The sequence below is a fragment of the Amblyraja radiata genome, chromosome 1 (assembly GCF_010909765.2).
Source record: "Amblyraja radiata isolate CabotCenter1 chromosome 1, sAmbRad1.1.pri, whole genome shotgun sequence".
Taxonomy (NCBI): Eukaryota; Metazoa; Chordata; class Chondrichthyes; order Rajiformes; family Rajidae; genus Amblyraja; species Amblyraja radiata.
The window spans coordinates 369878-395006 of NC_045956.1; the positions used below are offsets into that span (position 1 = coordinate 369878).

Sequence of the window (25129 nt, forward strand, 5' to 3'; positions counted from 1 at the left end):
ATCTATAAAAGTTAGCAAAAGCCACGAATTAAAGAGTATAAAAGGTAACAATCTCAATCAGATAACAAGAACCTAGTTCCCCAATGGAATGGTCTGGGTAAAGACTTTAACCCTTCAATGCCCCGTCTTCACAAATGCATCAATTTCGTTCTGCAACACCACTATTCCTTTTCACTTGATCCCCTACTACTGGCGTTTGCAGTGAGGAGTCAATCTGTGCCTTCTAAACCAGCTTCCCTCATTTTCTCTCACCCTCCAAGACTCACTCGAGACACCAAGATCAGGTCTGGTGTTCATTTGTCCCGGCTACCTAGGAATGGAAAAAGGAGAAAATGCAACAAAAGGAAAGATGAAATGGGAAAAGTAAAGGCTAGGACAAAACCGAGAAAAACCCAGACTGTTTTGTCCACAATGAAATCCTGCAACATTAAGCTGGTGCTGATAGACCATCAGAGCATTATGAATATTGGACAATGGAACACAGGCCTATTCATGATTATGATGGAACATGCAGACACTACCCATAGCTCCACCTGGATATAGACTACAGAATGGTACAGCCCAGGAATATTCTGGTGCTCAAGCATATTCTCATATGCTCAGTTACAGTGAGCTACAGGGATAATATAAATCTTGTTCTATATATCCAAATGAAGCAAAGGGGAGAATAGGTCAGTATTCATAGCGGATCAGAGGGTCCAGGTATGTAGGTGCTCAGAGAGTTAGCAGTACTTCTGATTTTCTACCTGTCCTCTTAGTTTTTTAAGGTGTGCAGATCTCAGGTAGGGTTCCACCTAACCCCCTCCCTCGGGCTTTACAATTCAGTCTTCTATCCTTATCTGTCACACCTTCATTGGCTTTTCATTTTTAACCATCAACCAACCATCCATCTGCCAATCGAACCCCTCTCACCAGTATCCACCTATCACTTGGCAGGCTTTTTCCCGCCCTCCCCCACATCTTTTCCATCTTGTATTTGACTACAATCAATCTGAAGAAGGGTCCTGACCCAAATCATTGCCTATCCGTATACTCCAGAGAGGCTGCCTGACCACAGCTGAGATACTCCAGCACTTTCAACGTTCCAGCATCCTTGTGCCTCTCAGAAAAGGTTACAAGGGGCAGCATGGTGGTGCAGCGGTAGAGTTGCTGCCTATCAGCGCCTGAGACCCGGGTTTGATCCTGACTACGGGTGCTATCTGTACGGAGTTTGTACCAGCTCCCCATGACCACATGGGCTTTCTCCAGGTGCTCTGGTTTCTTCCCACACTCCAAAGACATACAGGTAAAAATTGTAAATTGTCCCTGGTGTGTAGGATAGTGTTAGTGTACAGGGATCGCTGGTCGGTGGGCCAAAGACCCTGTTTCTATGTTATATCTCTCATCTAAGCTAAACTAAATGTTACGGTAGTTCAGTTAATATAAGTCACCAACTTAAAGACAAAAAAAGATATGTTACAAAGCCAAAAAAAGATTTAGCCGTGTGTCAGAATTGATTCTGGACATAAATCTAACCTATATTGGCCCATGACAATGAATGTTATTGTGTTGGAGAGATGCCAACCATGGCAAGTCTCACCCTCCCAATGATCCAGTTAGTGTTCTCAATTTTCAGATGTTAATAATCACTTGTGGAATCTCTTCACGCCTTTTATTTCCTCAGCTTTAGTAAAGCAGAAAGTAAACATCACCAACAGATGTGTGCTCAGTTTTTAATGAGCATGTTTTACCTTATCTTACTAATAAGTGCAAGAAAACATGCACTCCATCTGTCTTGCCCCACATCCATAGGTGTCAACATTGGAGAAATCAAAGCCTGGAGTTAGAAGGCGTTCCTTGCAGCTGAATAGTGAAAGAGGGATGGATGGTACATGTTTGAAATCCAAGCTAGAGTAATATCCAGAAATACACATTGAGCACATTTGTATCACCACTCTCAACCCGCGAGCGACTTTATTTTCTTTCTGTCTCTCCTGGTTTCTTGATGATTTTTTCACTTTATTTTCTCTTTCCTGCTGAGGGTTTGCATTCCTTCCTGCTCTGCTTAAATCACCATTTTAGATGTGTAAAACCTCAACAGAACCACTTGACCCTGTTTGTACCATAAGCATCATCATACACTCCTCTGCAGGTAGACACAAAATGCTGGAGTAACTCAGCGGGACATCATCTACTCATCTACTGCATTCGCTGTGCCATGTGTGGACTCCTATATATCGGCGAGACCAAGCGCAGACTCCGTGATCGCTGAACTCCATCGCTCAAGCTGCCTAAAGGGCCTGTCCCACTTTCAATACAATACAATACAATACAATTTATTTGTCATTTGAACCCCATTGAGGTTCAAACGAAATGTTGTTTCTGCAGTCATACACACAAAAAGAACCAAGACACAACACAATTTACACAAACATCCATCACAGCGCATCTCCTCCTCGCTGTGATGGAAGGCAAAGACTTATCTCTCCCCTGCACTGCCCATTCCCCTCCCGATGTCAGAGTCAAAGTCAAAGCCCCCGGCGGGAGATGGTAATTGTCCCGCAGCCATTAACGCCGCGCCGGGTGATGCAAGGCCGCGCTCCGGGTCTTGGTGTTGGAGCGGGCGCTAGCAAAGTCCCACAGCCATTCCAAGCCGCGCCGGGCGATGATGTAAGGCCCCGCTCCAGGTACTCTTCAACCCCGCAACTCGGGCGGGTGAAGTCGCCGTTGCGGAAGCCCCGAAAAGCGGTCTCCCAGCAGGGACCCGCGGGCTCCCGGTGTTCCTGTCTGCCAGACCTGCGGTTGGAGCCTCCGAATCTCCGGGGTCGGGTCGCAGCAGCGCGCCACCACCGCTCCTCCCGCTCCGAACTCGGCCAGCTCCGCGATGGTGAGAAGGTCCTCAGGCTCCGCGACTGGAGCCCCAGGTCGTTCCTGCTGGAGGCCGCTCCACGGTGCTAGGCCCCAACGACAACGGAGACCCGACAGAGAAAAGGTTGGGTTCTCCGTGCAGGGGATAGATTTTTTAAAGTTTCCCCCACCCCCCGCCCCACACACACATACACACACACATACACAAAAAATAAAATAAAAACTACATTCAAACGAGACAAAAAATAATAAAAATACAGAGGGACTGCAGAGGCCGCTGCGACGTGTGTCGTGCCGCCCAGCACGGTTTCACCACCTAATTCACAACCTTTTTTACTAGTGGACATTTTTCATCATGTTGAAAATCGCCCCGACCTACTTGATGCCACGAGTACCTATGACTAGCATCACGGCCTGCTACGACCTCCCTACGACCTCCTACGAACTCGTGACGACCATGCTGCGAGTATGAGTCAAGGGCAAACTCGGCAGAGGTCGTGAATTAGGTCGTGAAAATGGTACAGGCCCTTAAACCTACCTGATCTCCCGGTTGCTAAACACTTTAACTCCCCCTCCCATTCCCACACTGACCTTTCTGTCCTGGGCCTCCTCCACTGTCAGAGTGAGGCCAAGCGTAAATTGGAGGAACAGCATCTCGTATTTCGCTTGGGCGTTTTACACCCCAGTAGTATGAATATTGACTGCTCTAACTTCAAGTAACTTCATCCTTCCCCCTTCGTAGTTCTCTCACCAGTCTGACTGCCCTCATGATGAACATTTACCTCTGTATGTTTTGTTGTTGCCTTCTCCTAGCTAACAATTCTACATTTTCCATGATTTTCATCCCCTATGGTCTCATTTTCACACCTTACAATTCCTTATCTCTGTGTTTCCCTTTCCCCTGACTCTCAGTCTTCTCTAACTTCAAGTAGCCCTTGCTTTCCCTCTCTCTCTCTATCCCCCTCCCCCTTCTCAATTCTCCCACCAGTCTTACTGTCTCCGACTACATTCTATCTCTGTACCACCCACTCCCCTGACATCAGTCTGAAGAAGGGTCTCGACCCGAAACGTCACCCATTCCTTCTCTCCAGGGATGCTGCCTGTCCCGCTGAGTTCCTCCAGCATTTTGTGTCTATCTTCAGTGTAAGCTAGCATCTGCAGTTCCTTCCTACACACAACCTGGCCTGAACTTGATCTCACCTCATATCCACACATGGCAACCTTGACCTCCATTCTCCTCACCCTAAAACCCGTGGAACCAACAAGTTGCTGGTTCTTGGAAACTATATTTTGAATTGATATTTCTGCACTAATGTCTGAAAATATGAACTATTGAGCTGATAGGTAGCTGCTGCAGTCAATGTTTTAAGCTGCGGCATCTATCACACTTGTGAGGTGCCAACTATTACATTAGGAGCCTATTAATATGGCTGTGAAACTGTGGACTTTATTTTCCGATTGCCTGGGTAAACGGAAGGGAGGGGACCTATTCATTTGCAAGAGCCTTTGCATGCTCAGCGCAGTGGTAACAATCACTTGCCTCTTTCTCACCCCTTCCTCCCACCCCAGCCCCTACTCATAAAAATACATTGAAATGTGCTGTTAGGAAAAAGTTTGCCGAAATTCATCAGAAATGAAAGTGAAATTGCTTTTTTTTCACCCTTCCGGGAGAGACAGCCACAGAATACAGAAATTAAACCATCCAGAGTCATAAAACCTATAAGCCTTTAAAACTGTCATTCAATTTTTTTCAGGGGGACCAAATTGAAGAAAAAGTCAGAATATCGACAGTGAAAGAGATGAAGTAAATGGTGTGAATTGTAAAGCTCTATTCTGGAATACGTATGAAGCCCGTGTATCACCTTACTTCAATATCCAGTTGCTATCCATTGCATTCCATGTCAGTTTGATTGATTCCCCTTCCTGACATTATTATTAGTGCTCGTTAGACTCTGCAGCAAGCCCGCCGAGTGCATCATCCGCCCTTATTTACATGTCAATGTGAAATCTAGCGTGAGGGCTTGTGATGCTCTGCATGTTGCTGGGCCAATAGTACAGCCAATGCTGAAGTGCGCTGCCTTAAAAAATGCTCCCTTCGACAGTCTCGACCCAAATCTCGATGCAAAGGGCCATCGTATCAGCTCCACAAGTCTGGACACGTGTGATCAGCTTCAACACAGCTCGCACAACCAGGAGTGGGGATGAGTAACATGCTTATATCACGAGTGTCTGACCAAACTGATGTGAAAATTATACCAGTTGCAACGTACGAAGCATCGCAGAGTAGGCGAGTCGGAGAGGTTGTTTTTCCAATGCAAACCTGAACCTTGATCCAATGCACATCTAACCTCAGAATGCTTGTAAAACTGATTCATGCTGGTCATGTGACACCAATAAATGACTAAAGGCTTCACATTGCATCGCCAAAGCAAATCAAATCTAAATCAGAAATCGCAGATTCCATGGGCTGAACACTACAGCAGGAAAGGGAATGCATTGCAATATATTACCGTGTAGTGATAATACATTACTTTAATTAGACAATTCAGTGCAATGTAACAGTTAAGTGAAACCTCAGGATTTCAGGCATTTTTAGTTCCCCTCAGTTGCATTACAAATGCAGTAACGTATTGCAAATCATTATGATGCAGTGCTCTTAAATTTAGCTCAGAGCCTTTCAAAAGCATCTGATGCATGACTAACCAGGTAAAAGGCAATAAAGGGTGGAGTTCAAATCTTTCTCCTCATACAACACCATCCCTTGAATTAACTTGTGACCTGCCACTGCCTCACTCCTATGGAGAATGGGGTAAAAACAGCTAGTTAGACAATTCCACAGGAGCCTGGGGAACAAAATTGGAAATTCTGCCGTTGTTATAATGCTAAAAGAGTAGACAGAAAAAGAGCATGACACAAAATGCTGGAGTAACTCAACGTCAGGCAGCATCTCCGGAGAAAAGGAATAGGTGGCGTTTCGAATAGGTGACGTGAAACATCACATTCCTTCTCTCCAGAGATGCTGCCTGACCCGCTGAGTTACTCCAGCATTTTGTGTCTATCTTCGGTGTAAAACAGCATCTGCAGTTCCTTCCCACAACATTTCAGCTGAGATCAATGTGGGTCCTTACACATTCTATAGGAGTAGTTGGAGAGAAAGGGAAGCTGTGTACAAACAGACAAGAAGGCTGCTGGGGGATAAAGTCACATGCTGGGGTCCAAAGGGGGGGGACAAAAAGATGGAAATTAGATGTGGTAACAGGAGGGTGGGGTTTAGGCCAGAATGTGGGAAAAATAAAGCAAATCATTCTAGCCAGAATAAAACAGTTCAGTTCCGTTTAGTTTACGTGTACCGAGCTACAGTGAAAAGCTTTTTGTTGCGTGCTAACCAGTCAGCACGCACCAACAATCGATCTATTTATTGTGTATAGATAGCTATTTAAGAGTGTGGAGTGATTGTAATGTGGGTTTGTGGATCTGCTTCTGTGGCTAGCGTATAAAATACATGGGGGAAGATGTTTAAACAAATTGAACAACATAAAGGGAAAAAATAACATAACCTCAAATGTTCCAAATATGTTGATGTGATAATGTGGAAAGAGCAGGTACCGACTTTCTTTACATGAATACAGCAACAAATGGGAGAGTGCCACCATTATTTTGCTAAACAAATTTAATGAGGCATAAAACGCCACAATGGCAGCTGCCTTAAAGCATTGAGAAGCCCTTAAGTAAATTATGTCAAGACTGTGGATCTTGTGATTGGATTACTGTCCACTGTGAGGCAGAGCTGTTTCTTTAGCCTCAGTTACAGGCTTATTACTGCAACCTGTAATCAGAATCAAAGTGATTGAGAACCTGATTGAACATCTACTGATCAACAGCTGCATCAGCTGAGACCAGACACAAAATGCAGGAGTAACTCAGCGGGACAGGCAGCAACTCTGGATAGAAGGAATGGGTGACGTTTCAGGACGAGACCATTCTTCAGACCCAAAACGTCACCCATTCCTTCCACGCTGCCTGTCCCGCTGAGTTACTCCAGGATTTTGTGTCTATCTTTGGTTTAAACCAGCATCTGCAGTTGCTTCCCACAACATTTCAGCTGAGATCAATGTGAGTTTATAAAAGGCAGGTCATACCTGACTAACGGACCGCAATCCTTTGTGGAGGATTATTATTGGGTACTGAAGAATTTAGTGAGGCATCGGCAAAGCGCTTAAAAGATATCTTGAAAGGAGTGGAATTACAAAGCACTTTCCCCATACAATTGGATTGGGAATGTGGAGCGAACTCCCTAGAAAACACTAAACGCTGTGCTTGTTGTGAATTCCAAGACTATGATGTGCAGCATTTTATTTACTAAGGGTATCGAAGATGATAAGTGAATTGAAGTACAGATTAACCATTAGATATCAAATTGTTCATTTATACTGCACACATTGCTCACCTTTCAGGACCTCTTGGTGCACTGTATAGCCAATGAATGGTGCCGTTATTGCACAATGTAGGAAATGCAGCAGCCAATGTATACGCAGCAAGCACCCACAAACAGTAATGTAAGAACAATCAGACAATATTTGAGGTCAAATTATTGGTCGGAACACCAAGGCTAACTCCCCTGTTCTTATTCAGAACATAATACAGGCCCGTCGGCCTCTAAAATCCATGCTGAACAATTTAAACCAATTGAAACTAAACATAATTAATCTACCTGCACATGATCCACATCCAAACATTCTGGCAAAAATCCATGTCCCGATATACAAGCCTCGTAAAACACCCCTTTCATATCTGCCTCCACTACCATATCTGCCTCCACTACCATATCTGCCTCCACTACCATATCTGCCCCCACTACCATATCTGCCTCCACTACCATATCTGCCTCCACTACCATATCTGCCTCCACTACCATATCTGCCTCCACTACCATATCTGCCTCCACTACCATATCTGCCTCCACTACCATATCTGCCTCCACTACCATATCTGCCTCCACTACCATATCTGCCTCCACTACCATATCTGCCTTCACTACCATATCTGCCTCCACTACCATATCTGCCTCCACTACCATCCTTGGAAGCACAATCCAGCTCCGCACAACCCACTGTGTAAATAAAACTTGCACCACACATCGCCTGTCAACTTTATCACTCCCACTTAAAGCAGCACCTCCTGTAGATTCCTTGGATGGTGGCAAAGTCAGTACCTGTGATGAACGATGTAATATCTACCACTCTTTGCAGCCTCTTTCATTCCTGGGCATTCATATTACACAAGCAGGTCATGATGCAACCAAGCAATAGGGTCTCTACTATACATCCGTAAAGGTTCAATACAATATTTGGTGAGTCCATCAGAGTATTTGGCAACATACTGAATCTTCTCAATCTTCTAAGATGTGCTGGACACAGGACAGATCTTTAGACATATGCACGGCCAGAAACTTGTAGTTTTGTTGTCTTTCCCAACCGCTGTCCCATCAATGAAGACAGGTTCATGGATCCTTGATAACCTTCCTGAAGTCAACATTCAGCTCCTTGGTCTGACTAACATTGAGACCAAGACTGCGCTCAAGTACCAATTACAGTCAAATATTTGGACTTGAGCATGAATCCTTCTGACAGAGAGCTGAGAATGGAAGCCATTGAGCCAAGGCTGAATTAAGGCATCTACTTTCTGTTCCTACGTTCCTTTGGGGTGATGTGTTTATACACTGTCTTTCTTCTTGTGTTGACCAGCGGCATCAAAGATACACAGGGCTTGTGGAAATGTATTCTGTAACTGGTCCCAAGAGATATATAAAAGCATTTCAACTAGTGCTTCTTTTCATCTTGGGAATAAGTTCTCAAGTCCCACAAGGTGACCATCCCATAATTTCCTAAGCCAATCTTACCTGCATGATCCATTTTGGTATTGACAACTCATTATTAAGGAAAGGACAGACTGGACACATTTGCTCTCCAAGACGCAGACTCTCGCTCATCCCACACTGAAGTCAACCGCTTTCAATCCACCCCAACGATAGATGAAACATTACTGTATCATATGTTGAATTTGTTGGGTTTTTAGTTCTGACGAGCCTGGACTGTAAAATCACTTTAACTTAATAGTATGAAGTGGGCCAACTATGATTTATCTACGAACTGCCAGTAAGAAATTCAATAACACACGAATGGTCTTACATGCAGTGCACAAGTTACATCTGACAAACCGATGGGAGAAAGCTGCTTGGGTGATTGTCGTGAAGTTGGGAGCGTTTGTGATGGAATGGTTGAGAGGGGAGGATGATCATAAGGTCATGTCATAAGGTCTAGGAGCAGAATTAGGCCATTCGGCCCGTCAAGTCTACTCCGCAAATCAATCATGACTGATCTATCTCCCCCTCCTAACCCCATTCTCCTGCCTTCTCCCCATAACCTCTGACACCTGTACTAATCAAGAATCTATCTATCTCTGCCTTAAAACATATCCATTCACTTGGCCTCCACAGCCTTCTGTGGCAAAGAATTCTACAGATTCACCACCCTCTGATGAAATACATTTTTCCTCACCTCCTTCCTAAAAGAATGTCCTTTAATTCTGAGGCTATGACCTCTGCTCCTAGACTCCCACTAGTGGAAACATCCTCTCCACATCCACTCTATCCAAGCCTTTCACTATTCTCGGTGTTTCAATGAGGTCCCCCCTCATTCTTCTAACCTCCAGCGAGAGGCCCAGTGCCGACAAACGCTCACATGATCGGTGATTGAGGACAAGTGTAGGTAGTTTAGCTGTTTGTAACTGGGTGCTGTGAGGATGAAGTCAGTACTTGGGTGAGGGTGTGATTGACAGTGGAAAGCTGCTGGGCAGGGGGTATTTTGCAAGGGAAAAGAGAGCAAGATGTGAAAATAGCATCCACACAAGCCATTGAAATCTTGGAGGTGCTATTGACGTATACATTGTACCATGTTGAATGTCACTGCCGGTATCCAGAGTCATCCAAGTATTAGTGCTTCACATCTGTCTCAGACTCAGAATGACAATTATGGGACCAACTTCCAAGAGGCAAATCCCCAATTTTAAATTTTACTTTTATCATAGAAAAAGCACCCTGTAGCTTAAAAAAAACCAATGCCACATGATACAATTATTAAGCAAGAGGGTTTGGGAACAGATACCAGCTAGATAATAAAATATGAAATGGCAACGTGGTCACACAACTTTGAAGATCTCTGGGAATCATGCCTCAGGTACCAATCTTCCATTCCGCAATGCTGCTCTTAGCCGCTGTTGTTCTGTAGCTTTACCACCGTGACTATCGAGGAACAAGCTGAGGCTCCTCATGGAGAAACATTATGGATCATTCAGTAGAGTGTAACTATTCTGGGCTGCCATACAAAACTGCCCAGCGTCCACTTGCATGGAGTCCTGGAGTCACACAGTGTGGAAACAGGCCCTTCGGCCCAAATTGACCACACCGGCCTACATGTCCCATTGGCGTCAGTCCCACCTGCCTGCATTTGGCTTGTCTAAATGTCTCTTAAACATTGTGGTAGTACCACTCCCATCGGTTCTACTCCTCCAGAGGATCGCTTTGTTTTAAATTGCCTGAGCAGGTCCTAGTAATGCTGGATGTCAGCTACATATTGCCGCTCTCTGAATGTCACCAATTTGTTGATGAAGATATTCAGCCAATATCACTCCATTATTTTTTCTTATTTAGAACAGGCATTTCTGATTGAAGGACAAAAAAAATTGATAAGTGAATAAAAAAAGATGGATGTGTCCACATTGGCTGAAGATTGTCCGAAAAATTGTTGAATTCAAGGTCTTTTCATTGTCAGCCTCGGATAGCAATACAACTAGTTATAAGGAATACAAACTGAAACAGTACATTCACAAAAGTGGTCATAGAGTCACATAGTCATAGTTATACAGCATGGAAACAGGAAACTTGTCCACACTGACCAACATGCCCCATCTACAATAGTCCCACATGCCTGTGTTTGGCCCATATCCCTCTAAACCTATCCTATCCATGTACCAGACTAAATGTTTCTTAACATTGAAGTGTTTCTCTTAGTTTTCTTCTGTTTTATAAGATGTTGAAAGAAGGAGACCACCTATCGTGTTCACACAACAATCCTACACCAAACCATACACGTTTCACCTTTGTGTAGCTACCTCTGCCAGTGCCCTGCCTGGCATCTCAGACAGTTGATTTGTTGTTGTCAACATTAGGGAGCAAGTGAAGGAGATACATTTTGGAGGAAGAGGACATGGGTTTATGGGGGGACAGCAGGGCATTATGATTGGTTTTGAAGTGTTTGGGCAGAGATCTGGCACAAGGGCAGAATGGGCCGAATGCCCCACTTCTGTGTTCATTGCCTGGGGTTCTATCCTGGCCAAAGCTCCATTCTGTGGTTCATGGGCGAAATTTTTTCCTCAGTTAATTGCGATACGATCTATACTTCTGAAATTTGGTGTTATTGACTTTAGGAGTGGGACCTCAAGAAGCAAAGTAAAATACAGTAGCTAGTCTACTGTGGGTTAAGCACCATCAATCAATGATACATTTGTAATCAATGGGACAGTGTTACAAACAGTGACATTGGAGTTATAATACTGCAGGCTTTTAGTTTCTGCTGCTTTATTAAGGAATTACTCAAATATGAAATATTTGTAAAGATTGTGAACACACTAGATATTACTCAGGTCATAGAAGCAGAGATATTGTGATATTGATAATTACAAGAACTAGTAACAAGTATTATGTTATTTGATGACAAGAGCCTTGAACTGTGACAGTAGTGATAAAGGTACCAACAATAATTTAAACTTGAACAAAGGAAGTTATGTTTACAGAACCAACAAGATAGGATTATTACTAAAGTACAAGCAGATCAAATAGTCAGTATTGGAGAGAATTTACAAGACACAGCACAAGTGAGCAGTTCACACATCAAACTGTGAAGCCTATGTTTTGCTACAAAGCTTTAATCATATGCCGTTCCCTGGTTATGCTTCTTAATCTCCGAGAGTTTGTCAAGGCAAATCGTTCTCAGCATATTTACTTATTTAACATAAAGTACACAAAATGCCCACCAAAGCAAAGCCTGAAGCAAGGAATTACTTAGTGCACCTCAGAGAGTCCGTTTTCATCAGGCCCCCTGATGATCCAATCAATGGATGTTAAAAAGTATATGCATATCATTTAATGTCAGGCTAATTAAAATAAGCGAGAGAGCCAAAAGTTCAAAATTGTTCACACTCCATAGAATTTGGAAGAAGTGAAATAAAGAAATTCATCAGCCGGTGAAGGCATCCTACCTTGGCAACACTAAATTCAATATTCCCCTCTCACTTACCGGCCCATGGTTTGGCAATGCTCCATAAGCTATTGTCTGGGGAAGGAGTCCTTTCTGCTTGGCCAACAGCATGCGCTTCTGTTCCTCACTGATGTGAGAGGCCTGAGGTTGAACTTGCGACGGTGATGGCTGTAGGTAGGGCATCATGGGAGCTTTGTTCTGATTACCCATTGGCGGGGTCAACCTCTGGCCCATGGGCTCAATGTTATAATGAGAGAGTGGCTTAGTGTTAGCGTATGAAAGCATAGGGTGTTTGTTCCCAGAAGTTTGCCCCATGGTATTTGGCTGTTGATTCATGGTGTTCATGTGGTTTAGTGAGAGGTAGCTATTCATGGCCTTCTGAGGGTTACTTGTCATAGTAGGCACCATAGGCTTTTGATTATTAAAGGCCTGTGGGTACATCATTGGGCTATTTGGTTTGTCTGGAATAAAGGTGCCTCCAAAGGGACTGTGTGGTGCAGCTGCAGGTGACCAACCACCCACCTGGTTCTGCTGGTGTGGCTGTGCATGCTGCTGCTTCTGCTGCAGCAGTATGGCCCGTTGGTGTTGCTGGGCGGCCATTTGCTTCAGCTGTTCAGCCCGAGAGAGATCGGAGCTGGTCGATGGCAGAGCTCCCAGTCCAGAGCCTGACCCGGGACCAGGTCCAGATCCAGGCCCCAGCCCCGGCCCCTGTCCCGACCCCGACCCAGAAGACGTGGTCATTAAGAAGCCGTTTCCCGACCTGGTGTGGGCTTGACTTTGACTGGGGGCTTGCTGCGAGGGTTGGCTTGCCGACGTCACTGGTGACGTGGCAGGTGCGGAGAGTGATGAAATACTTGACACAGATGATACACTGGAGACCGTCGACACATTGGAAAATGGAGGGCCTGATGAAGATGGTCTAACCTGTGGTGACCCCATGGATAGATGATTAAAGGGAGACTGGCACATCTCACTTTTTATGTTTGTGCTGTCTGATGGGACTGGGGTCTGTGACATGGGCCTGATAACCTCCATCTCCTTCTTTTCATCAAAGTCTTCATTAAATAGATCATGCATGTCATCCTCGGGAACTGTGTTTGTTAGTTCATCGATTAACTCTTGCCACTCTTGCTCATTAAGATTAATGTCCGAGAACAGTTTATTTTGATGGAGAAGGGATGCATCCGAAGAGTCTATATAACTTGGATCATCAATTGGCTCTTGTTTAAGGTCCTTGGCTAATATTAGGTTGAAGTCATCATCCTCTCTGGTGCCGTTGGCCTGTAAGCTCACTCTTGGATGTCTGCCCTCTTTATTTACATCGTCAAACCCTGTTGAATTACTTCCACTGGTGGATATGGGAACCGCTGGCTTCAGGTCAATTTGATGCAGGGGAGAGACCGAAACAACAGGGACATTGTTGGTTAGGCTGTTGCCCTGCTCTACCCCAGATCCCTCTTTTCGGACTCGCTTGCTGTTTGGAGAGAAGCTGCTGTCGGAAACTCCATTTTGCAGGTCTCCATTCAGTGGCGAACGGGCACCTTCGAGTTTTCTCTTCACGGTTTCTTGAAGCTTTAAACAAAACATAAAGAGACACGGTTAGTATCTGCTTGACCATTGAGAAGGTACACAATTCTTCGCAAAACAAATTCATGTCCAGTAAAATACAGCTGTAAAATTCTAGCAATCAGGAAAACAATCTTCTGTTAATGTTATTTTGTTTCCCTCCTTCACATAGGTGTGGAGCAGAGGGAAAGGGAGTTCATTCCAAACCTTTTTTTCCCCTTTATCTGCCTTGGCTCATGAAAGATGCTCTTATTTGGTGAGGAGAGGGACTCCAGTAACAGTAAGGATAAACCCTGTTATACTTCAGCCAAGAATCTCAGTGGTGGGGATGGAACGTGATCAGACATGTTGCCTCAGTAGAGGACTTCAATCAGACCAAGGTTTTCAAAAACTAAGGCAGTAACTTTAACCTACCTCAGAATTTGGCAGAATGATGGGATCTGGTGAGGTGCTCATTTTACAAACAATTTGCCTGGGAGAATAAAGTTAATTGATGTATAAAACTAATATTTTCAGTTTCATAAGCTCTAGGAGCAGAATTAGGCCATTCGGCCCATCACATCTACTCCGCCATTCAATCATGGCCAACCTATCTTTCCCTCAACCCCATTCTCCTGCCTTCTCCCCATAACACCTGACACCCTTACTTTTCAAGAATCTGTCAATCTCAGCCTTAAAATATCAATTGACGGCCTCCATAGACATCTGTGGCAATGAATTCCACAGATTCACCCACTTTCTGACTAAAGAAATTCCTCCTCTTTATTAGGAGGCTGTGACCTCTGGTCCTTGACTCTCATTCGTGGAAACATCCTCTCCACATCCACTCTATCTTGGACTTTTGCTATTTGGTAAGTTTCATTGAGGTCCCCCCACATCCTTCTAAACTCCAAAGAGTACAGGCCCAATGCCTTCAAACACTCATCATATGTCAACCTAATCATTTCTGGGATCATTCTCATAAACATCCTCTGGATCCTCTACAACACCAGCACATCCTAATCTGAGGAAAGACATTCTTGCCATAGAGGGAGTACAGAGAAGGTTCACCAGACTGATTCCTGGGATGTCAGGACTTTCATATGAAGAAAGACTGGATAGACTTGGCTTGTACTCGCTAGAATTTAGAAGATTGAGGGGGGATCTTATAGAAACTTACAAAATTCTTAAGGGGTTGGACAGGCTAGATGCAGGAAGATTGTTCCTGATGTTGGGGAAGTCCAGAACAAGGGGTCACAGTTTAAGGATAAAGGGGAAATCTTTTAGGACCGAGATGAGAAAAACATTTTTCACACAGAGAGTGGTGAATCTCTGGAATTCTCTGCCACAGAAGGTAGTTGAGGCCAGTTCATTGGCTATATTTAAGAGGGAGTTAGACGTGGCCCTTGTGGCTAAAGGGATCAGGGGGTATGGAGAGAAGGCAGGTACAGGATACTGAGTTGGATGATCAGCCATGATCATATTGAATGGCGGTGCAGGCTCGAAGGGCTGAATGGCCTACTCCTGCACCTATTGTCTATGTTTCTATGTTTCTATCCTTCCTCAGATATGGGGCCCAAAACTGCAGTCTGACCAGTGCCTTATATAGCCTCAGCATTACATCCCTGTTTTTGCAATCTAGCCTTCTGGAAATAAATGCTAGCATTGCTTATGCTTTCCTTACCACTGATTCATAAACATGTGGGTTTCTCAACTAGTGCTTAGGCTGATACCACCTCAACATTTCAGAAGGAGTCAGTTACGTGGTCCTCTTTATCCCCACAGGTACCTCACATCCCAAAGCCTCAAGAATTGGTGGCAACTTGGCAATCAGGAATTAACTGAGTGTTGTTACTTCCATCTGCACCAATGCACCTCCATGTTACAATTTGTCATCTTGGCTGGAAGATTGGTGCGGTGGACAGAGGGGAAAAACAGAAAAATAGTTATCATCTCAAAATGCCACTGGCTGATTTTAGAGCACCTTTGCTCAGTCTGCCTGGACCTACCTGATTTCCCGGTTGCCAAACACTTTAATTCCCATTCCCATTCCCACAGTGACCTCTCTGTCCTCGGGTTCCTCCATTGTCACATAAATTGCGAACACAAATTGGAGGAACAGCATCTCATATTTCGCTTGGGCAGCTTACAATCCAGTGGTATGAATATTGATTTATTTAACTTCAAGTAACTGCTTCATTCCATCTCTCTCCATCCTTCCCCCACCCAAGTTGCACCAGCTTCTCGTTCACACCTAGCAAACAGCTAACAATGGCCTGTTTCCTTACCATACGGTGTACTAAACATGCTCTCTACTTATGATAGCTTTTGGCAGCTCCCAAAGTTCTGCCAGCCAGGCTTAGTCAACCTTAGAGTAATTTTAGTTCAGTTTAGAGATACAGCATGGAAACAGGCCCTTTGGCCCACCAAGTCCACGCTAACCTGCGATCACCTGTACACTGGTTCGATGTTATCCCACTTTTGCATCTTATGCACTCGGGGCATTTTACAGAGGCCAATTAACCTACAAACCTGCATGTCGTTCGAATGTTGGAGGAAACTGGAGCACCCGGACTGGAGAAAACCCACGCGGTCACAGGGAGAATGTACAAACCCCGTACAGACAGCACCCGTAGTCAGGATCGATCCCGAGCTTCTGCTGCTGTAACTATACTGCTGTACCATTGTACCACCAGATTATTATGTGTTTAAATGTTCGACCTACGGGCCATTACAAATTCAATAAACTCTCATAACTGAAGTCAACTATTTCATGAATTTAAACATCATTAATTTAAAATCGAAAATAAACAAACACATTAAGTAAACTAAAATAATTAAAAGCTGAAATTTGCATTCCCCTTTGATTTATAGCTAGAGTTGATTATCTTTGCAACGTCCAAGCTTTGAAGATGGAGATGATTCTCCAATTAGTATGCTGAAGTATTCAGGAGCATTGAACTTTGCCACTAGAAACATAGAAACATAGACAATAGGTGCAGGAGTAGGCCATTCGCCTCTCGAGCCTGCACCGCCATTCAATATGATCATGGCTGATCATCCAACTCAGTATCCTGTACCTGCCTTCTCTCCATACCCCCTGATCCCTTTAGCCACAAGGGCCACATCTAACTCCCTCTTAAATATAGCCAATGAACTGGCCTCAACTACATTCTGTGGCAGAGAATTCCACAGATTCACCACTCTCTGTGTGAAAAATGATTTTCTCATCTCGGTCCTAAAAGACTTCCCTCTTATTGTTAAACTGTGACCTCTTGTTCTGGACTTCCCCAACATCGGGAACAATCTTCCTGCATCTAGCCTGTCCAACCCCTTAAGAATTTTGTACGTTTCTATAAGATTCCCCCTCAATCTTCTAAATTCTAGCGTGTACAAGCCGAGTCTATCCAGTCTTTCTTCATATGAAAGTCCTGCCATCCCAGGAATCAGTCTGGTACCAGACTAGACTTAATGCTGTCCAGTAGCAGAGTTTGGAACCTATTTGGAAATTCAGAACGCCCACATTTGACAGCGCATGAGAGTTCTGAACTTGCTTTCATTTAGCAGCAAGTTCCGGACCATTACAATGTGTACTGCTGGAAACCTGATTCAATCAGAGGAATCGAGCGGTTGACAAATAAACGTGCACTATCCATAATGAAACTGGAGATGTAATACATATTGGGAACATTACAGCCAGTTACATTTGTTTAGATTCACATGGGGGCGGGGTGGTAAAATCTAGAATATAAATAGGCTTCACTGAAGCAGAATGATTGACTGTACTTCTCCGAGAAACGCTCCAAACTTTAAGGGAAACAAAAGCAAGCAACAGGAAAAATTACCTTTATGTTATCTGTTATGAAAACTCTAATAACCAGCCCATGATATTGGCAGAATCAGATAGTAAATGAGCATTTCTCGAGGACCAGAGTAGCATTACTCATGACCATTGAATTATGAAAGCTCTCCAGGGGCTCTGCACATCTTTGTCATGCAACTGGTGCAATCCTGCAAGCCTCATGGCTTCCTCTAGCTTCCACCATCAGTCATTAGTCATTGCACTTGAACTAATTTCATTCCTTTTACAAGAGACTTTCTACCACATTTGTAATGGTTCCTGATAGCGGTTTGTTTCTCTTGCAGACTATGTTAGCATTCTTTAAAGGGCACTACCTTCAGGTAAAAGTATTCTGGCAAACCTTTTATTCTTTGATTCTTCCAAGATGGAGCCCAACCCAGGCGATTATATGCACGCTAGCCACAGAAGCAGATCTACACTCACATATTACAATTGTACCACTCTTAAATCTCTACTTCTACAGCACCTATTCCTACTTTAACTATGATCGTCTTAAACTACGTTATTCCCTTATTATGTATCTATACACTGTAATGGCTCGATTGTAATAATGCATTGTCTTACTGCTGACTGGATAGCATGCAATAAAAGCTTTTCACTGTACCTCAGAACATGTGACAATAAACTAAACTAAACTGAACTGATGCAAAGACCAGATACATGCATTACTACATCTTGAAAGTGATACCAGGAATTAATAGACCATTGTCTGTTTATTTCCACTTTATCTGCTTATTTATTGATGTGTGTATATATTTATATAATGGTATATGGACACACTGATCTGTTCTGTATTCATGCCTACTATATTCTGTTGTGCTGAAGCAAAGCAAGAATGTAATTGTCCTATCCTGGGACGCATGACAATAAACTCTCTTGACTTGATTTGAATTAAAAAGGAAGCATGCCTCCCTCCTCCCAAATGGTTTGCCATTATTTCATCAACGTAAGACCTCAATTAATTCAATGCTAAAACCAAGCCAGAAATAGCAAGCCTGAAGGGGATGAAAGATGTACGTGTTCTTGGGTTATGGAGTCTGTGTTCACTGCAGGCCTGTCCTGGTCATTTTCCACGATAATCAGGTGACCCAAGCTAACATGGTGTTCTGAATTGGTGCTTATCCACTGATGTGGAAGCAGTCCTCTGCAAATTTGTGAGAAACTGTCGGCCCACAAATAATGAAATTATATAATCAAAATAATGAAAATTCTGACAAGAATCATCGGGTGGAAAAGATTTTTTATTCGATGTGAAGTTACACTTTCTCCTTGTGAGCCAGGCTTGTGGCATAAGCTTATTAACAACAATGCCCTTAAAAAGCATGTAAGGCTTAAGAAGCAGATGTAACACAAGCAAGGATGCAATCTACAGCCAAGAGTGTTTTTTTTTCTCTGCTAATGGCTGCAGAAACTGCTCTGCTCTGTGCCCCACAGATCCCAATCCATTTCCCTTCCCCAAAACAAAAAAAACCAAGAAGACGTTACTATAGAAACAGACTAAGCTCGGTATAGTGCACCTCCCCCCACCATCACTGTTTGCCACTGTGACTTCAGAGGACAGTTATTTCAGCTATGCAGAGGAAGTGACCAGTTATGCTCCAGTCTTGCCTTTTTTATTGCCTCTACTTGTTATGTTACACAGTGAGACCACTGTTCTTGCAAAGCTGACGTTCTTTACAACTATCAATGCTTAAAAGTAACATGAAAATACGGTTTCAAACACAATTAGTCACTATTCAACTTGTTGTCCACAGTTTTCTTTAAGCGTTTCTTCGAGTAGTTAATTCCTCATTCATCCCTGGCTTTCTTCCAGAAACTACCTGCTGGGGCCCCAGTATGGAAAAAAAAAAGGAAGATTTTTTTATTCCCTGAAATATTTTGCAATGAGCAGGTCACTTCATTAAAATTAAGTGGGAGTGAGCTCTCGTGTGGAATCTGACCAATTCACAACACTGACCCTCTAATCACAATCAAAACCACTGCAAGAATCATTTGTGTCTCCTGGGCAAATCTTCACAGAATATAGAAACAATCAAGTCGACACGAAGCTGAAAAAGCTTCAACTATTGTATTTAAACAGGTAAATGACTAAAATTACTGTCATTTTAAATGTCTCTTCAAGACTAAACAAAACAGCAGGGCTTACATAATCAAGCCATTATAATCCTTGTGTGATTTTGTTTCACAATTTGTTGCATACTTCCAAGAGAGGAATTAAATTGCGAACAACCTTCCCACTGCTTCCCATTTAGACTGGGCCCAGTATGTCACAGTGCTCCACACTGTCCTGTGGGATCATCTCCTGGCCATGTGTACATAGGGTTTCACTGTAAGCTTTCCCTCACAGCCAATGGAGTTCCTGAAGTAAACTAAATTGCCATCATGCGCAGTAAAAAAAGGTTTACACCACACAAGTGAAATTCCTGTGATATTGCTTACCGTAAAAGCCTGGGAAAAATATCATAAAATGCCTCATTCCAATTCTATGTGAAGCAATGCTTCAAACTCTCTGTCCCTACAAGGCGACACATTTTAATTTCTGTTAGGGACGTCCTGAGTTCAATCACATAGAATTGCTTTCTTTGTTTTAAGGTGTTGGTTGTGGATAGTTCATTTCTCCAACTTTCAAGAGATTTAGCTCTTTGGGGTAAGGGAATCAAAGCATATGGGGGGAAAAAGCCAGAACAGGGTACTGATTTTGGATGATCAGCCAAGATCATATTGAATGGCGGTGCTGGCTCGAAGGGCTGAATGGCCTACTCCTGCACTTATTCTCTATATTTCTATCGAAACTGTGGCTCTTTCATTGAGATGCCACTTGACTCAGTCGGTGTTCTGTGTACTAACGTGTGCAATGGCTGTGCTGGATGAAAAGCTGACTGGGGTGTGATTGTACACTTTCCCTTGATGTGCCTTAAACACAGGACTGTAAAATATATCGGAACTCAGTGAGGATTGAGAATACAAAGGGACGCAGCAGTTCTCTCTCTGGTTGGTGAGGGGAGGGGGAGCGGTAATGCACTTAACATTCAGACCGACTGCTGGCAATATAATTGACTGAGAGATGCTTAACATATTATCTTGTCAATCACACTTCTTTTCTCTTTCTCCCTTATTTTTGCTTTGCTGAAGTCAATGACTCATACTGAAAGCAGGCTCTGCAGGTGCCAACATCGTTTCATATGTGGCCCAAGTGGACTATTCCTCATGTCTAGGCAAGCACCTCCAGACTGTACAATCCCTGCAGGTTGTGGGCTGAAGTTGTGGAGGTGTACCATAGTCAAGCCTGCACTTGCCGGCCCATCATACACACATGCATTTTGTCAGCAGGGGACACGGGATAGCATTTGGGGGGGGCCTGTGAAACACAGGTAACTTTCCCCCTCCCCTCCCCAGCCCGTGACATTGAATCCAATAGCAGCATCAGGTGCAGACTCAATTACTCTCAAACCCAAGAGTTTATGCTCAACTACACAAATAAAGAGAAACTCTAAGGTACTTTAATTGAAGAGCATGAGTGGTATTTTAGGAAGATCGAGGTGAAAGCAAATGTTCAAATGGCAGCAAGAATACTTTAGTCAACATTGTACAGCTTCATGATAAAGGGAATCATGTTTAGTGGCCAGTAAATTATGTTTAATGTCCAGAATAATGTTTAATGTCCAGTAAAGTCTGTATAAAAATAGTCTAAGGGTCAAAATTCCATGAGTAGGTCAGGACCGCTCTCTGGATGTTGGTGGGATGGGTTATTTTTCTGATAACACCTGGAAGAAACTCTCTCTGAACATGGAGGTGTACGATTCTGTATCTCTTGTCTGACGGATGAGGGGAGAAGAGGGAGTGACCAGGGTGAGACTCATCACTTATTATGTTGCTGGCCTTGCCGAGACAAGGTGAGGTATTAATGGAGTCAATAGAAGGACTGTGTATTGAGGAACTGCAGACGCTGGTTTAAACCGAAGATAGACACAAAATGCTGGAGTAACTCAGCGGGACAGGCAACATCTCTGGAGAGAAGAAATGGGTGGCGTTTCGGGTCGAGACCCTTCTTCAGACAGGGAGATTAGTTTGTGTGATAGTCTGGGCTGCGTCCACAATTCACTGCAATTTCTTGCGGTCTTGATTGGAGCTGTTCCCAAACCAAGCTGTGATGCATCCTGATAAAATGCTTTCTAAGGTGCATCTATAGACGTTGGTGCGAGTTGTAGGGGACATGCCAAACCTCCTAAGCCTTTGAAGGAAGTACTTATCTTTCATCTCCCATCTATCACTACCTGCTTCTGCTCTCCCTGAGTCTAAGTCCCAGAACTCTCTGACCAACAGAACGGTGGTCATACTTGGGATTGCATACGTAATACTTGAAAGTTGAAAACACAAGAGTCTGCGGATGGACTAATCTTCAGCAAAAAAAACAAACTGCTGGAGGAACTCAGGGGGTAAGTCATCATTTGTGGAGGGAAATGGACAGACAACAACAACCTTGCTGATGAACATTGAATTCTCCCAATTTTGTTAGCCCTTGCTGTCTCCTCCCCTTCCTCAGCCCTCAGGCTCTCTCCTCCCATCCCTCAGCCCTCGGGCTCCTCCTCCTCCTCCTCCTTTTTCCTTCCTTCTCCCCGCCACCCCCCATCAGTCTGAAGAAGGGTTTCGGCCCGAAACGTTGCCTATTTCCTTCGCTCCATAGATGCTGCTGCACTCGCTGAGTTTCTCCAGCATTTTTGTCTACCTTCGATTTTCCAGCATCTACAGTTCCTTCTTAGACAACATTTCATGTCAGGATGTCTGAAGAAGGATCCTAACCCAAACCTGGCCTGCTGAGTTCCTTCCGCAGTTTGTTTATTTAACTAGAGTGCTGAAGACACAAAAATAAATACATTGGCCAGGACTAATGAGAATGCTTTGCTCAACTATCGTGAATAATGATACCTGTGTGTTCAGCAGCTGAGTGTTGTGTGAGTCTTGTGCACCAATCTATTCCAGCAGATCCTACACAAACATTATAAAATTACCCACGCAATAATGAGGTGAATCTTCCAGCACTATTGTATAGCACACTGAACTCTTCACATTTGAAATCATTAGTTGGCTAAGACCTTGTTGCCCTTCTTCCATTGGGGCTGGTTTTCAAAACAATCGTGGGTCTTCCTTTGAAGACTTTAGACAGCACATACAGGAGTCTTTCCCGGTTCTGATGAAGAGTCTTCACCTGAGACATTAACTCTGTTTCTCTTTCCACAGAAGCTGTCTGACCTACCGTGCGATTCATGCATTTTCTGTTTTAGAGTTCCTGCAAATGCAGTTTTCTAATTTTAACCTCCACTTTAGTTTAGTTTAGAGGTACAGTGTGGAAACAGGCCCTTTGGCCCACCAGGTCCACGTCAAGCAGCAATCACCCACACACTATGTTCTATCTGACACACTAGCAACAATTTACAGAAGCCAATTAACCTACAAACCTACATGTCTTTAGAATGTGGAAGGAACATGGATCACCCGGAGAAAACCCACAGTCAAAGGGAGAACGTGCATACTCCATACAGACAGCTCCCATAGTCAGGATCGAACATGGGCATCTGGCGCTGTAAGACAGCAACTCTACTGCTGGGCCACTGTGCCACAATGGCAGTGGACACTTTGACCAACTGTTTAAACTGAAGAACAGATATATCACAACAGATATATCATTTAGTTCAGTGCCAAAAATGTACATACATCTCAACAGATATATCATTTAGTTCAGTGCCAATCATTTTGCAGGCAAAATATTAACTGGATATGGCTCTTCAGGAAATTATAAACAAAGTTGTGAAGTTAGCCTCGAAAAGTTCAAATCCTGAACTGAAATTCTACAATACTCTGGCTCGTCTGCTTCACATCGTCATCATCCAATAAGTAGGTGTACAACGACAACTCACGCATGGCTTCTCATTATGAAGTCTGACAGTTCTTTCTTGGCAAGATTGTATGTGGTCCAGACCAGACTATAATTGTTCAGTAGGTATCCATATGGTAATCAGTAGGTACAGGAAGGTAAAGTGTAGGCAAGAACTGCAGATGTTGGTATAAATCGAAGAGAGACACAAAATGCTGGAGTAACTCAGTGGGACAACCCAAAATATCACCCATTCCTTCTCTCCAGAGATGCTGCATGTCCTGCTGAGTTACTCCTTCATTTTGTATCTATCTAGGAAGGTAAAGGCATATTTAGAGATTTTTTTTAAATGATATCCAGATGAAGTGCTCTCCAATAATTTACCATGGCCTATGTAATGCACTATCAGCGTCTCATTAATTCAGAGAGACTTTAGATTTTAGACATACAGCATGGAAACTGACCATTCGGTCCATTGAGTCTCGTGCCGATCCACGACCACCCCAGACACTAGCACTCTCCTACACACTAGTGATAATTTACTATTTACAGAAGCCAATTAACCTACAAACCTGTACTTCTTTGCAACGTGGGAGAATGCCGGAGCATGCGGAGAAAACCCACGCGGTCACGGGGAGAACATACAAACTTCGTACAGACAGCACCCGTAGTCAGGATCGAACCCAGGTCTCTGGCACTGTAAGGCAGCAACTCTACCATTGTGCCACTGTGCTGCCCTTAGGCACAGAGAAAGAGGGAAAGCTTTCAAGTCCTGAATGACAAGATCAACCGGAAGAGAGATTAAAAACATTGAGGTAAAACAGGATCAGGTTCCCTGCCAACCTGGCCTACTCACTGTTCTGACTTTCACAAAAATGACAATGGCTTAAGAACAAAATCCCCAAAAAAATATGTATGGAAGAAAGGAGATAATTACAAAATGAAAATAGTTAATTCACCTTAGCTACTCTGTGTTGGTGTTAATCTTCCACTTGACCAATAACACAAGCCAACACTATTTACATAACTTATTTTCCTTTCCTACGTGAATCCTACTATAATCACCAACTAAGGTCTCACAACCTGGAACTCTAAGGTTCACAGAGCATCATTGGCAGGTGTTCATGCCCAATACTGATATGAGACTTAGAGTCATAGTCATAGAGTGATACAGTGTGGAAACAGGCCCTTTGGCCCAACTTACCCACGCAGGCCAACATGTCCCAGCTACATTAGTCCAACCTGCCTATGCTTGGTCCATATCCCTCCAAACCTGTCCTATCCGTGTACCTGTTCAACTGTTTCTTAAACATTGGGATAGTCCCAGCCTCAACTACCTCATCTGGCAGCTTGTTCCATACACCCACCACCCTTTGTGTGAAAAAGTTACCCCTCAGATTCCTATTAAATCTTTTCCCCTTCACCTTGATCCTATGTCATCTGGTCCTCGATTTCCCTGCTCTGGGCAAAAGACTCTGTGCATCTACCCAATCTATTCCTCTCATGATTTTGTACACCTCTATAAGACTTACAATGACAGGAGAACGACACTGGCACCAGCAATATACTGGAAGTTCTTGTAGTTCTCACCATTGAACCCAACAGATATGATCCCCAAAGCTAGCTGTAGGGTGAATGTGAGCAATTCTCTTTCTGCTATCAGAGAATGAAAGATGTTGCAATGACGGG

General features: G+C 43.7%; 1 protein-coding gene across 2 annotated transcripts in view; it reads right to left on the reverse strand.

Annotated features, from left to right (window-relative positions):
- maml3 (mastermind like transcriptional coactivator 3) overlaps positions 1-25129 on the reverse strand; it is a 517266-nt gene that overhangs the window by 201747 nt on the left and 290390 nt on the right. For both annotated transcript variants that reach the window (XM_033048977.1, XM_033048893.1), the window contains exon 2: positions 12201-13733. In XM_033048977.1, the coding sequence (XP_032904868.1) occupies positions 12201-13733 (1533 nt within the window). The remainder of the gene's footprint in view (positions 1-12200; positions 13734-25129) is intronic.